We start from the raw sequence: 15,889 nt of genomic DNA, 5'->3' as shown, positions 1-15,889 counted from the left end.
GTAAGAAGGAACTGAGGGGGCGCCGGGTCGGCTGGGGTATATATTCAGCGCCATGAAGGCGCCACTCTAGGGGGCTCCACAGCCGACCCGCCGGTGTTGCTAGGGTAAAAATCTTCCGACGATCGTGCACGCGGCGCGCGCACACCTAATGGAATGGATATGAGCAAGCACTCGAAGAAGAATGAATTTTTCACACACCCATGCACCCACACACACCTACCATGTGGCAAGGTTTCCCATGTCCTCTCTTTTAAAAGTACAGTTTTTCAGAATAAATATCTACTTGGACAGCATTTTTATGTCAGTGTAGATGAGGACCAATTGAAAATTTGTTGAAGCCAAGTTGCAACACATCTGATACAAGCTAACTGCATATTACACCTCTACCCCGATATAACGTGACTCGATAGAACATGGGTTCGCATACCAGGCGGTAAAGCTCTGACACGCAGAGCAGCGTGTTAAGGGTGCAGGGCCCAGCCGGGCCCGAGGGGTTGGATAAGGGGCAGAGGGTCTCGGGGGTGGTCAGGGGCTCCCCCCCCCCAGGGTCTAGGAGGCAGGAGCTGGGGGGAGGCACTTTTGAGGGCCCCGCAGTCCCAGAGTGGCCCGGGGGATTAGCCGGGAGCAGCCCGCTCCGCTTCCCTCGTCCCGGCCCCAGCCGTGTCGCTTGGGGGAGGGGGTTTGGGGGAAGGGATCCCCCCGCACTCACCGGCAGCGGCGGAAGCGGAGCAGTCTGGCACCAGCCCGCTCCACTCTGCCAGCTCCCAGCCGCAGCCCGCTCCACTCTGCCAGCTCCCTTCCCGCCGGTGAGTGCGGGACCTTTCCCCAACCCCCCACCCCAGCGACACGGCTGGGACCGGGGCAAGGAAAGCGGAGTGGGCTGTGGCCACGTCGCTCTGCTTCCCGCCACAGGTGAGTACAGGGGGGGCGTCCTTTCCCTAACCTCCCCGCACTCACCAGCGGCGGGAAGCAGAGCAGGGGACAGTGAGCAGGGAGGTTGGGTAGGGGGTGGAGTCCTGGGGGTGATTAGGGACGGGGTCTCTGGAGGGGGCGGTCAGGGAACAAGGAACAGGGTGGGCCAAAGCAAGTTCGATATAACGCGGTCTCACCTATAACGTGGTGAGATTTTTTGTCTCCCGATGACCACGTTATATCAAGGTAGAGGTGTAATTTGTAATAACTGTGTAATATTATTTCACTTGTTGTGACTTAAAACTTCACTTTTGAACTCACCTTGGATCAGGCTGAGAAAATTTATTATTCAGGTTCTCATATCCAAATTGATTTAGTATTGTAACCACAAGCATAGGAGCCAAAGACTGGGCAGGCTTAGTAAATAAAGCATTGGTACCAAAAACCATGGAGGAAAGTGGTGATCTGAAATATTCAAGACAAGTATTAATCCATATTACACAGTATATAAACATACATCACTTACCGCACTTATTATGTTCATTATTTAAGTACTGTTCAGACTCAAATATTAACGGTCAGGATACAAACTGCATACTTACCATCAACATTCTAGTCAGTGAATGGTTCAGATATCATACTGAAATGACTACATTCCAGTTAGATATGTACAGTGTTTTTTTTTTTAATCTATAAACATACCTTTTATACTATCTTAGGTCCCCACAACTACCTTACGTGACCATAAATAAAATAACAGAACAGTGTCACAGGGCCTAATCCAAAGCCCGCTGAAGCTAACTGAAGGATTCACATTGACTTCAATGGGCTTTGGATCAGGCCCATCGTCTGGTGACTCAAGAGTTGCAATTACATACTAACAAGAGAAAAATAGGATAAACTTACATTTGTAAAAGACGTGATTTGGGACTAGAAACTAATTTAGTCAATTGCTCTTCTTGTATTAAGTGTTCTTCAAACAAAGCAATCTGATTGTTATTCAGAATAATTTCAAGTCTTGTATATGGACTGGGCAGTTGGGGAAACGTCATATCAAGAATATGTTTAAATTCTAAGTTACACCACTGCACTTTCCAGGTACATTGAATTTTCTTTAGTAACACTTATGAGATGTGGTCTACATAGACACTGACCCCAATCCTGCAAGGATTTATACCCAGGTTCAATTTTATGTGTTGTAATAGTCCCACTGAAGCTAATGGAACTATTCACAGGTATAAAGTAATATATGTGCTTTAGTCTTTGCAGGATTGTGGCCTTAGAGGGAGCCTGATTCCCTTTATCCCCCTCAAATAGCACTGAAACCAGAAACTCCACTGGTATAAAAATCAGTATATTTGTAAGAGCAACAAGAAGTTAGTTGCACTTTGATATAAATCCAAAAGGTACATGAATCTCAGTACAGCATATCTCAGCAAGTTTTATTTAAAAAATTGAATGGCAGCTACAACGACTTTGAATTTTGCTTGTTAAGTGGTATAGTTCAAACATTCAAACCTTCTCTATATTCGAAAGGCCCTATCCTGCCAACTCTTAAGCCTCTGAGTAATAATGGGCATGGGAGTATTTCTACTGAAGTCAACAGGACTAACCATGCGAATGTTTGTGGGACTGGGCTCTTATAAATATAATAGAGTTCACAATGGAAGTGATCTGGTGTGTTGTTTAAATTCATTCCTTTGTTAAAGTTACTCAGGGCCTAATCCTGCAGACATTTATGCGTGTGCTTACCTTTACTTGTGTGTGTAAATTAAGCCTTTAATGTAAGTGTTTGCAGGATTGAAGCCAAAGAATATCACAATATTTTCTGCATTTATTTGGACATAATCTAGGAAAAAGTTATTAAATAACGGATAAAATTTCAAAAGATTTAAAGCAATGTACAGTAATAATGAATTCCCATTCACTTCTCATATTAGAAGTAAATATAAAGTGAAATATAAAGTAGCCCACGAAAGCTTATGCTCAAATAAATTTGTTAGTCTCTAAGGTGCCACAAGTACTCCTGTTCTTTTTGCGGATACAGACTAACACAGCTGCTACTCTGAAACCTTCTTAAAAATAGTTGTAATTTAAAATAAAACAGAAAACTTTTTTTACTGAATTAAGAATCCTTTTAGATTAATATGTTCAGAGTGTTTAGTGTATGAAAATTTAACTTTGGTATAGAGAATTTGAGGACACTAGCTACAGTACATTTTGCGAGCAGTAGTAAGATCAACATACCTCCGTTTGTGTTTTATTAAGTCTGCATCAACAATATCTGCTAAGGGCAGATTAAACAAACTGAATGACGCTTGAACAATTACCCTATAGAAAGACAAAATATTTCAAAATGTTGATAGATATTAAACATACTTTTCTCAATAAGAAAACTGTAATGGATGGTTTAGTGTCTGTGTATTTCTCTCTCTCTCTCTCACACACACACACACACACACACACACACACACACACACACACACACTCACTCTCTCATCATGTAAATTAACACAGTATTATTACTTCAAATTAAAAATGGCTGTTAGGTCTATTTAAAGATCAGTTCTCTAAATAAATATTAGAGCTGTTATTTTATTCAAGAATTAGAAACCTGTATACAAACCTAAAACTTTCTCAACTCTTTCTGGAATTTCAAGATAGTAGCTTGGCATTGAAGTGAAAGATGACAGACACTTATTGAGGTTATTAATACCAACTTAAACTGACTTGAATGGAGAAAAGGAACATCGCAGAAGAAAGAACTAAAATTCTCCTCTAGAAATCTGAAAAAGGACATGCAGAGAACTGGAAGGAAAAGATAGGAAACAAACTTAAAATAAGTGACACCATTAGAATGATAAAGGTAAAAAAATACATTTAACACATGACCAATAAATGAAACAATAAACAGGATGATAGATTTGCATATATTGCTAAGTTTTGGTAAAATTAGGTTCAAATTACAAAAATCCTTTTTGGACTAGCAGCTAATACTTAAATAACCTTCACATATCTTGAGAGATTTTTTTCTAAGGAAACCTGAATACTTGAAATGAGGAAAATATATTACTGGATAATGTAACTCAGTTGTCACATAGTTCTTAGTTACAATAGTCCATGACTGAAATCCTGAGGGGTGGGGGGAAGGGGTGAAGAAAGAGAAAGAAAATATATACAAAGAGGACAGGCAAGGTAGGAAGGGAAGACCATGAAATTAATACCATACTATTCTAATTGAGAAGGCTGTTTTTAACAATGTTTAATGAAGCATTTTCTTTTGAGGGTTTTCCACACCTCACAGATCTACCTGATCTGTGAAATAAACTCAAGGCTTCATGCTCTAGCAGTACCAAAGAAAACAAATTTAATGTTGTTTAGACAACAGTCACTTGAATTGCCAGCATTTTCGTGGGGTGGAGGGATCTAAAATCTTTTATTTTTTCAATATTAAAGGAAAAGGGAGAGGGAAGAGTATGAATCTAAATAACGGAAACTCTACTAGCTACTCTGTAAACCAAAATAAGGTTTACAACTGAAGTTCTCTTGCACTCTGCTAGTACTCAGTCTCAGGCCAAGGGCAGTTGAGAAGGCACTGAGTGTAGATCGTCAGTGCAGTGCTAGATAGCCTCGAGGCAAGGCACGAGACAGGGAGAGCACATGTGTGGGCCAAACAGACACTGCTGCTTAAAATCTCCAATCTGAGGCACAGGGACTCAGATACACTTACAGTGGGAACACAGATAGGGACGCTACTTGAAGAAGTGGTGGGAAACTGCTGTCTGGGTAAACAGGAAAGTCTGTAGTCAAAGGCAGATTCCATTGACAAAGTTAAAACTGATGTGGCTGGAGACAATGTTGCAAACTCTAATTATTGTATTTATTAGATTGTTAATTTTTAAAAGAAAATAAAAGCAGTAACTAAAAATTGAAACACTGTTAAACAAGAGTTGCCATTTTAATTGCAGCTCCTTTTCAGACCCATGAAACAGAACAAAAGGAGAAGAGCAAAACTCATAGTCGGAAATTCTTCAAGCTACCAAAAGGGTATGACAAAAAGTGTAAAAACAAAGTGACCTAACAGACTCCTTTCACAAGGCGTAGCAAGCTGTTAATTTTTTTTTAAATAGTATCCTTGAAGGTATATATTTACTTACATGTTTGTCGTGAGACAAATAGCTAGCAGGTAGTAGTGTTCTGGTCCGAGAACAAACATGACAGCTGCAGCTATTCCTTCTAAGTAAAAGGAAAACAAGATGATCCTGTAATAACCAAACTTCTTCAGCAAAGTATGACTGAGAAGCACAAGGCACTGAAAAGATAATAGATACATATTAAGTATATACTTAAAAAAAGTGCTGAAGTACTGTATTAAGAAATCAGAGTTTTGGATGCTTTAAATGTGTTATTGCTATACAGTACTTCTACTGATTATCAAACATGCATATTTTCTGAAAGGGGAAATCTGAATCAATAACATTTTCAAATGCACTAACAAAAATTAAGAACATAGGAACTGCATAAACAGAACAGATGATAGGACCAGTGGGATGGTCCCATCTCTTGACTGTTTTAAAACAGATGCTTCAGAGAAGAATGCTCTCCCTTCTCCCAGAATCAGTCTGTGCACTACTCTATATTGGGGTAAATATTGCTTCCCACTTCAGATAGCAATCAGCTCATATCTTAGAGCATAATGTCTGATATCCCTTATGCAATTTATTTTGCAGTGTGTTCATAGTGAAAAGTGTTTCTTACCACTTGAACTTAGATTGCTGGACTGAACAAATTGGGTGGTTTTCTTTTAAAGCTATAATTTTTCATTAACATCATAATTGCTCTGATATCAATGGACATATATGGTAAACTTCTACTACCACTATTACTCTGTGTCACTTTTGTAGTTGATAAAACAGTTTCACTGAAATCCTATTGTAACAGATTACCAGTTTTGCTTCTATTGTAGAAAAAGGTATTGAGAAAGGTAGATGCTGAATGCACAGTACTTGTAGTTCCATTTCAAGTTTCCAGATTTCAACATGCAACAGTCTATACAAAGTGCTAGCAACAATAAAATTTCAGCTTTTTGGATGTGTCACATCCAGTAATTCACTCTTGACTGCATATGCTAATGAAAAGAATTAAAAGACCCAATTCACAACCTGGAAAAATTAATTTAATAAGAGGTCCTTTTTCTACAGAACACTGATGTTTTAGTCACAGACTCTGCTAACTTTTAAATCGAAAGCAAGTTTAGTTTGAAAACGTTGAGCAAAAGGGCTATGTCAATCTAAAGAAGAGAATCAAATCCATAAATTCAGCATTGAAAATTATACTTTAATATTTTCAGATTAGGGCATTAGAAATCCACACATGCATTATGTCACAAAAGTCTGAATTAATTAAAACACTTTAAAAATAAAAACCATCTGAAAACTGTTTCACCATGAAGCCCACAGAAACAATTTAGACCAAAAATGACCTTTAGATGTTGAGCCCCTAAGTAACCTGAATAGTACCAGCAAAGAAAGATACTACTGCTACATGCCAAAACCCTTTAAAAGCTTGGGGAGTTCCCTATGTCCTGAGGTAAGAAACTGAGATTCAGGGGTGAAAATCAAACATGGATACACCTTAAAGGAAAAGTCTATCACTATTAAAAAGCAAACCCAGTACACCTGGATTCCATTCTTTCATACATTAGCAAAACTATCAACCAAATTCTAGAAGCAAAATCTTTATTATTAGTGACATAAGAGGTAGAAAGAACATAGCTCAACTTTCCAATACCAGGTTGAGTTTATAGTGTTGGTATATAGAAAAAATAATTGTTTGATCTGCAAACTGAATAACATGTAGGGTATATTGGTGGTACTTAAACTTGCCAATTGCCATAGATAACTAAGGAAGATTTGTACATAGCTAAATTCAATATTATCAGTATTCAAGATATTCCCGATAATAAATCTGTTTGCAGATACTGAGGTAACTGTACATAGTTAACTTAGATACACATGGCAAGTTTTTCAGTCCCACTTCTGTACTGTGAGGGAATAAATACAAAATTCCCCAATATCATTTTACAGAGTCACTTTTCTGATGATATGGTAATTTCATTTTAATAAAACATAGAATGCTGCTTTTGCAGAAAGGTATGACAAAGGATACTTTAGGGTTAGGCCCACAGCAAAAAGAATGGTTTTGGATAAAACCACAGATTAAAACACTCCATAATTTGTATATAGAATTTTTAAGATCTAGTTTATGATTCTACCTGAATTTTTCGACATGATGTTTCCTGATTCAGAACTCAGGATTATCATCCTCACTTTATGGTAACAAACTTTTTATTGAACTTATTTTTGGTTAAAATATTTCAGATGTTGTTTCACCCACATTTGCTTATTGTGAAATTACATTTGGCTTATTTTGTCCTCCTTGCTTTTGAGAAATAATTGTTTGTTTTCTGAACACTCAAAACAAACAATTCAATTAAATATCTTAAATTAGCAAATAAAAACAACAGATTGAGGCATACCTTAAAGACAATCAGAGTTTCAGTCTTAAAACATGATTTCATAATCTCTATTATGCTCTAACATATAATCAAAGCAATACAGTGTTTTAAGATTAAGATTTCATACTGAAAATGCACTAAAAAGTTGCAGTGATAACAAGCTTTAATGCACAAAAATTAAACTCTTCTTTTCTCTTCCCTCCCTTACTTTCCATTTTCAAATGAGATGCATTTTGAATGTACATAGTGCCTTTTATTTTTCTAATATATCGACACACTATCTATATTCCCAGGTATATGGTTTGCATCACTGTCAGATTTGAGCTCCTTCCATGAGTTACAAGATGACAATGCTCTCTTTCCTTCAATACTAATTAGCCACCAAGATTAATGATTTTAAACTCAATAAGCATTTAACAGAAGGAAGAAACTCCCCTTGCACTTTTCTTCCCATATTTAATTACTTTAAACAGCATCAATCCTCATCATTAGTCACAGAATAGTTTGAAGATTCATCACAAGGAAATAAAAGGCAAACAAATTTTTGAATGCTCCACACATGAATAGGATAATTTTTTTAAAAGATTGTGGCAAATATTATGAGGTAATTCAAGCTTTCTGCTTAAAAAATGGAGAACCATACAGAGTAATGAGCAGGTTAAGAAGGGAATTGACACAAGTAACTGTAATACAAAGAAGTGCAAATCTGACTGGAACTAGATGTTAAAAAAATTATTATCTGACACTTTGTGAAAATATATTCATATTAGAAATAGTAACAGATGTGTAATGCACGCTATTTTAATGAACTGGATCTCATTTAATCATAATTAAGAAAAATCAACATGCCCTGGGAGCTTCAAGCTCTAGTGCTTCGGAAATTTTATTGGAGTCTTTCAATAAAGCTCTCTATTTCCAGAGAAATATTGACTCAGTTGATGCTTTAAGCTTCAATTTTTAAGTCCTTTGATTGCAACACCATGGCATGTTCAGGATATGTGTCCTATCCTACACACCAACTGCCATCCCTTAATAGAAACTGTGATCTAGCTTTGTACAGGCCAGACACGCATAATCCACAAAGCAGCTTTCTTTTATGTAGGCTGGGTGCTTTACAGTAAGTGAACTTCAGGACACTGCTGTCGGAAAATTCTCTTGTTATATCTTGAATTCGAAGGGCCAAAACCCAAGAAAAATAAGGTCACAGCAAATTTTATACCATTCAGTGGCCTTCTAGACAGTGAATCTTTGGGAAGCAGAGAGAAATGTGTTTTCTGAAAGATTGTTCATTTCAGACTGTCATGTTGATTTTATCAGCAGTGATTGGTATATACTGAGAGTAAAGTTATTGAGGCTGTTCTAATTTCTGTAGTTTCTGTCAGATATATTCCTATAGAAGTTTATTACCTAGGTATTTGCTTGAGTTATAGAAGAGACCTGTAAAATCTCTGACAGGGTCAGGGAGTTTTAATGGTAGATATTTATAAGTTCTGCACCAAAGAAAATATATTAGTTGTATTTCATTGCTGTACGTCAGCAGAAGCTTAAACTATAACAAATTCCTAGCTGAGGATTAAATTAGAACTTTCCCATGTCTCCTTTTATATTTTATTAATGTATTTATTAAAAAGAACACAAGTTGTTCACATTAAGAATGAATGGCCTGATTTTCAGAAGTGCTAGGCACCCAAAACACCCATATATAATCTACTGCAGATGCACACTATTTGAGAAAAATCATAAACCTTTAAAGTAAATCTATGGAAAGTTTTTGAAGATTAGCTTTATACAAGTTTTTAGGGGGGCATGAGTAAGAGGATTTTATTTATTTATCTAAAAACAAGCACACCTGTTTTCTCTGTGGGGCATCTTTTTGCATATTTTTTCTCTCACTCCTCTCCCATTGCTGCCCTAATCTTTCCCTTCACATCTAACCCTTTTGGTCCTCTTTCCCTTCCAGTGCAAACCATATTTGGTTTTCTTGGGATGGGATCTTGCTCACCTTCTACATGCAGATGACGAATGAATGACAAAATCAATTAGAAGGCATCACTCCCTCAAATGCAGGTGAGTTGACAGACCTTGCTCTGTTAGGTCATCTAGCCCCTTCATCAATTCCCATGATGATGCAGAGAGTGTTCATTTGAGGTGGGAGGGAAAGGGGAGCTATATCTAACATTTATTTTCCAGTGTTCTGTCCCATCTAATTTTAAATCTCTGAAAGCAATGGGGATTCACTCACCACTCGGACACATTAAAATAAGAAAAATTAACACCAAGTTCTTCAATACATTTCACTTTTAGGATATTTTTTCCTGATACTTAGCCTATTTTCCTTCTCTTATTCTAAGTTGTTAAGCCCCTGAAACACAAAAACATTTACTTTCCATTCTTGTTGACTGTTATTTTATCTGCCTACCCTCCCTCTCTCTGCCATTCTATGCTAATTGTTTGGCTAGACCAGGGGTCGGCAACGTTCGGCACGTGGCTCACCAGGGTAAGCACCCTGGCGGGCCGGGCCAGTTTTATTTACCTGCTGAAGCGGCAGGTTCGGCCGATCGCAGCCCCCACTGGCCGCGGTTTGCCGTCCCGGGCCAATTGGGGCGGCGAGAAGCCACGGCCAGCACATTGCTCGCCCGCGCCACTTCTCGCCGCCCCCATTGGCCCGGGACGGCGAACCACAGCCACTGGGGGCCGCGATCAGCTGAACCTGCCGCATCAGCAGGTAAATAAAATTGGCCCGGCCCGCCAGGGTGCTTACTCTGGCGAGCCGCGTGCCGAACGTTGCCGACCCCTGGGCTAGACTACACAGACGAGACTAAAGTTCTTTTTATAATGTTGGTGCACAAGATTTGTTCCTCAGACTAATAAAAGGTTTCTGCCAGATACAGCATTTTCTCCAAGCAGTGTAAACAGATACTTTAATTACTGAGAACTAGCACAAAAGTAAACTGCATTTTACTTTTAAATAAAAGATTAAAAGCATTGTTGCATACCTGAGGACAAATAAAGCCAGCCCCATACATGATGCTTCTTATAAAAGAGGAAAGGACATCCTTAGGGATGAGATTATCCGCAAAGATCATCATGAAATTGTTGCAGAAGGCTAAGTGGAAGACTTGAAAGAAGTTCATGGTCACAAAAAGTATAAAGTTTTTCTGCGTCATTATCTGTTTGGTTAATGAAATTACAGAGGACCAGGAGAGAGCTTTATCATTATTTTCTAAGCTAGTGTTCTCCACAGCAGTTTCTCTCTGTTCATACTGACTTGTGCTATATATGCCAGTGTAACACATACAAGCAGTTGCTAGTGCTGCAACCAAAACAGTAAAGATTTGAAAATAGGCAAAATTTTCCATATTATCTGATATTAGACCACAAAAAAGAATGCTGGTTGATCCAACTAATGTTGCCACTTGGTTATATTTAATAAGCTGAAGTCTACTTTCATGTCTAGTTGAAATCTCTGCAAAGAGCGCACATTGTGCTAGCAACACAAATGTAAGCAAGCCATCAAAAGCACATAAAGCAACAATAAGGTGAAGACCATTAAGCCAGTCACCTTCCTCATAATGTTTCCAAGGAAACCAGGGAAGCAGAAAAGCTAAACCATACAATGGTGCTCCATATAAAATCGAAAACTGACGTCTTGAGCAGCATGGGACTTTGGAGTTGTCTTGAATATACCCAAAGAGAGGGTCATTAATGGCATTCCAGATCATAAAAACTACCTGAGAAGAAAAATACAGAATTTCTCATTAGTGATATTTTTCTTTAGGATTCATCAAGACGTCCATAACATCTGGAATAACAAAAGTGCTGACCTATATGATGGAAAGGTAAAACATATTTTGTATGTTGTACACTCTCAAACAAACATTATGTATATGTGTATGTAAAGTCATCTAAATTAAACTATTTCTAAATCTCTACTAATAGAGGATATTGATGCACAAACAATGAAGCACACCATGTCATATTTGTTTACTGTACAATTCTACTTGGAAAACAAAAAAGGAAAGCTTGCCAAATGGAAATGGACTAAGGCCAGATTTTTAAAGGTACTTTGGTGCTTTAAGATGCAGATTGGCACCTAGTAGGATTTTCAAAAGTGGGTGTTAGGCACTTAGGTGCATATGAAAATCCCACTAAGTGCCTACCCGCATTGTTAGCCATCTATATACCTTTAAAAATCTGGCCTTAAAGCCCCAGTCCTGCAAAGACTTACACACATGGTCCTTCATCTTGTAAACCCTTTTTGCATATTAGTAACTTTGAGAACATGAGTAGACCCTTTTAATTCATTGGGACTACATACATGAATAAGGTTGCTCACATAAGTAAGGGTTTTCAGGATCATGGCCATGTTTAACTTTAAGCACTAATAGCAGTCCCGGACTGCTATTACAGTTTAACACATGTATAAATCTTTGCTGAACAGGGATATAACCTTGGTAAAGAAAAACTTTATTTTGAAGTTTGTCAGAGTAACAAACATGCTTCCAACAATGGAATTTTTTTTTAATCTAAAAACTATTAACAATAAACTTTGAATACACCTATAATTTAAGGATCAAATATTTAATTCTATTTGCAGTATGTCAATAATTGATTCATCAATGAAGCAGAATTATTTCATTGTTATGATACAAACACCATGGACAACAATATGAAAAACCATGTTCCAATGTACTATACCTGGGCTTGATGAAATGCTACTTCTGAAATCTTGTATTGGTTTAAGAAAAGCTTAACATAGTAGAAATTAAAGATACTGTTCATCATTCCAGCACCTAGTGTGGTCATGGAATATGCCAGGGCATTAGGATGAATTCCTAAAACAAACTTCATTTTCCAAATTGTGAATGCCTCTTCTTCTTCTAATTATAAAAAAGGAAAAATACTGATAATTACTTATTGATTGACTAAGTACAATTGATATTTATAATCCTTGCTAATAGAGGACGACTGAATTCCATGTTACAGTGACACATATTTTAGTTTTACTACTTGGTAAAATGAAAAGCAATTGGAGATTTGCCTATATTAGGACTGCAAGAATGGATCCCTAGAGTACATGTTGGTCAACTTTATCATTCAGTCTCTTTCCAACTTTTAAAACGTACAACAAAATGTCTATAAAATTGAGTCAATAAGCTACAGTATTAAGAGATCAATTATGTTTCTTAATTTAGTATGAGTATTTAAATTTTGGTACATATGTATCAAAGAATACATTTATCATTTGTCAAAAACTGTATACCTAGACCCCAGCCTTGCACTGTAATCACCTGTGCAAACCCATACTCTGGTACAGTGCTAGTAAATCAGACTTTTTTCAAGTCTTTTTTTCTGGTTTCCCCCCAAAATTTACCTGTACATTTTATATTCATCTATACAATTAGATTTGACACAAGGTCTGCAACTGCTTACCCCAAAAAATTAGACAATGGGGTCCTCGGTTTCAGAAAGTTTGTTATTACTTCCCTCATAAATCCTTTCTGCAGAAACCAAACAAAACTCTAGGGCCATACCTAATGGCAATCTGGAATAGCTATTCAAACCACTGGCTGAATTTAGTCCAGTGCATTGCCTAATGAACTGGCCAATATATCTAGTGCTCCATATCAAGGTTGGTACCATATTCCCTCTCGCAAGAAGTGCACCTCTCCAACTGTGCAATGCTGTAAATATGTATGATAATTCCCTTCTACCTCCCCTTCCCCTGGTCAGCCTATATCTATACTAAATCATTAGATTTGACTTTGTATGAATCAGGAAGTGGAAACCAGGTAGGTTTAAGTTCCAGATTCCTAATGGCTACTAATGTACTGGTACATGTGTGCTAGAGGATCCCACAGAGCAAAACAGACTGTTATTTAAGCAAGTAACAGATGGGTCCCACCAGATTCAGCTGACCACCTTCCCACTCAAATAGACTTCAAGGTCAGAAGGGACCATCGTGATCATCTAGTCTGACCTCCTGCACATTGCAGGCCACAGAACCTCACCCACTCCTGAAATCAGTGCTTTGGAGCGGAGCTCGGAGCTGGAGCGCGGACCAATAGGTTTTTGCCCAGAGCTGGAGCGGAGCAATTCAAAAATTTGATTGCTCCAAATCCCTGCCTGAAATAGACCTCTAATCTCTGGCTGAGTTACTGAAGTCCTCAAATCATGGTTTAAAGACTTCAAGTTACAGAGAATTCACCATTTACATTAGTTTAAACCTGCGAGTGATCCATGTCCCATGCTGCAAAGGAAGGCAAAAAAAATCCCAGCCAATCTGACCCGGGGAAAAATTCCTTTCTGACCCCAGCTATGGTGATCAGTTAGACCTGAGCATGTGGGCAAGACCTACCAGGCAGATACCTGGGAAAGAATTCTCTGTACCGATTCAGAGTCCTCCCCATCTAGTGTCTCATCTCCAGCAGTTGCAGATTTTTGTTGCTGGCAGTTGCCGATGGGCCACATGCCATCGTAGTCAGTCCCATCATACCACCCCCTCCATAAAAATATCAAGCTCAGTCTTGAAACCAGTTAGGTTTTTTACCCCCACTACTCCCCTTGGAAGGCTGTTCCAGAACTTCACTCCTCTGATGTTTTTTTGTCTAATTTCAAGCCTAACCTTGTTGATAGCCAGTTGATAGCCATTTGTTCTTGTGTTCACATTGACACTTAATTTGAATTACCAGGGAGGAAGAGGAGTTTTTATCCCTCTGATGTATTTAGAGAGAGCAATCATACTGCATAAAACTTGCTTCTCTCCAAAAAGCAATGACCAGGAGTAAAAGAAAACTAGTACACAGGTAGAGAGACGAAAATGGATTCCAAATGGTAATAAGCCCTGTCCAAACTGTGCTAGCTGACAGATACCATGCTCTACTGCAGGGGTTCCCGAATTGTAGTCTATTGGGCACTTGTTAGCGGTCCTCAGAACTGGCTGGTCATATCTTTTTTACGTCTTTTAAATCACATTAAAATGTAGCTTCAAATACATTATACTTTCTAATGTTGAGTGTAAGCAATTTCTGTAATTGACAGAGATATAATTGCAAATGGAAGGGAAAGAGGTCTGCATGATTTTGAATAGAAGGGAAGGTGAATACATGAAATATGATCCACCTTTACAAAAAAATTAGAGAACCCAAATTCTAATGGTTGCCAAGCATTGCTCCTTTTTAACACTACAGAACTGTGCTTGATAACCAGAAGACAGAAGGGTCTAGTGGACAGTTCACTGGACTAGAAACTTGGAAACCTTTGATCTCTGTAGAGTTGGGCAAGTCACTGTTCCTTTCTCCAACAGTCCTGCCCTTCCCCATCTGTAAAGTGGGATTATGGTCACCCTTCTTTATAAATATTAAAGGTTTATGGATGAAAAGTACTATATAATTTCTAGGTATTATCATGGATAATTATTTTCAAACATGGTAGCAGCTGCTACCATGCTTCAGTGTGGCCACAGATTCCTCACCAAACAACAGCACTATGGGAAGTTTACAATAAAAAGACATGGTTGGTATCTGTGAGCTGCAGAATACAATTCTGTTTGAAAGCATTTGAACAGAACCAAGCATTCATCCCTAGGGACCCCAGGATGCTTTATGGACCATACATACACACAGAGATCACTTCAGGGACCACTTAACGGCATACACCTATGAGGCCCCTAGACTCACCTATTCCTATCTCTCTGTACTTCACCACCATTCCCACCCTCATAGCTCCCCCATCCAAAGCTCCCCATCCCTCTGTACTTCACCACCATTCCCACCCTCATAGCTCCCCCATCCAAAGCTCCCCATCCCTCTGTACTTCACCACCATTCCCACCCTCATAGCTCCCCCATCCAAAGCTCCCCATTCCTCTGTACTTCACCACCATTCCCACCCCCCACAGCTCCCAGGGGTGCTGGAACAATTTGTATAGTGGGGGTACTGAGAGCCATTAAACCAAACTGTAAACCCTGTATATGATGGAAACCACTTCAAGTCAGGGGGTGCTACAGCACCTCCATACCCCTAGTTCCAGCACCTATAATAGCTCCCCCATCCAATCACCCCCACAGGTTCCCATCCTCCCCCAACCCCCATTTCTCCTCAACTCCCCCTTATCCACCCCGGGAATTAACCCGTCACAGTCTGCCCACACACAACAAGCACTAACCGACTCGTTGTCTCCGCCCTCCGGCCGGAGGCTGCGCAGCTCACTCGGGGGGCGGAACTTAGCTTCCAAACCCACCTTCTCCCCCACTCCATTGGCTGAGTGGAGGCTTTCTGCACGTGATTGGTCGGCGTTCCGGTCGATCCCTGAGTGGCGGCATGCGATTGGTTATCCGCCGGACAGGTCAGAGTGCCTGTTTTGAATAATCGTTCCCCTGGTAGTAAGAAGGCGGTTGCCGATGCCACGTTGCTGCCGGCTGCGGTGTCGGGCCCGGCCGGGAGAGGGGGGAACTCGGCA

The 15,889-nt window shown here is 39.2% G+C and overlaps 1 protein-coding gene across 2 annotated transcripts in view; it reads right to left on the bottom strand.

Moving 5' to 3' along the window:
• LOC101932182 (transmembrane protein 180-like) overlaps positions 1-15,810 on the bottom strand; it is a 32,720-nt gene extending 16,910 nt beyond the window's left edge. The window contains exons 1-6 of one of the 2 annotated variants that reach the window (XM_024102314.3): positions 15,671-15,810; positions 12,128-12,309; positions 10,426-11,160; positions 5,070-5,224; positions 3,160-3,243; positions 1,234-1,377 (exon numbers count right to left, since the gene is read on the bottom strand). In XM_024102314.3, the coding sequence (XP_023958082.2) occupies positions 1,234-1,377; positions 3,160-3,243; positions 5,070-5,224; positions 10,426-11,160; positions 12,128-12,309; positions 15,671-15,752 (1,382 nt within the window). In that variant the 5' untranslated portion in view covers positions 15,753-15,810. Of the gene's footprint in view, positions 1-1,233; positions 1,378-3,159; positions 3,244-5,069; positions 5,225-10,425; positions 11,161-12,127; positions 12,310-15,595 lie in introns of both variants that reach the window. The other variant, XM_005304720.5, reaches the window with a different exon arrangement.
• Between the last annotated feature and the right edge of the window lie 79 nt (positions 15,811-15,889).

Source organism: Chrysemys picta, chromosome 10 (assembly GCF_011386835.1).
Source record: "Chrysemys picta bellii isolate R12L10 chromosome 10, ASM1138683v2, whole genome shotgun sequence".
Classification (NCBI taxonomy): Eukaryota; Metazoa; Chordata; order Testudines; family Emydidae; genus Chrysemys; species Chrysemys picta.
This window is presented reverse-complemented; position numbering and strand designations above follow the sequence as displayed.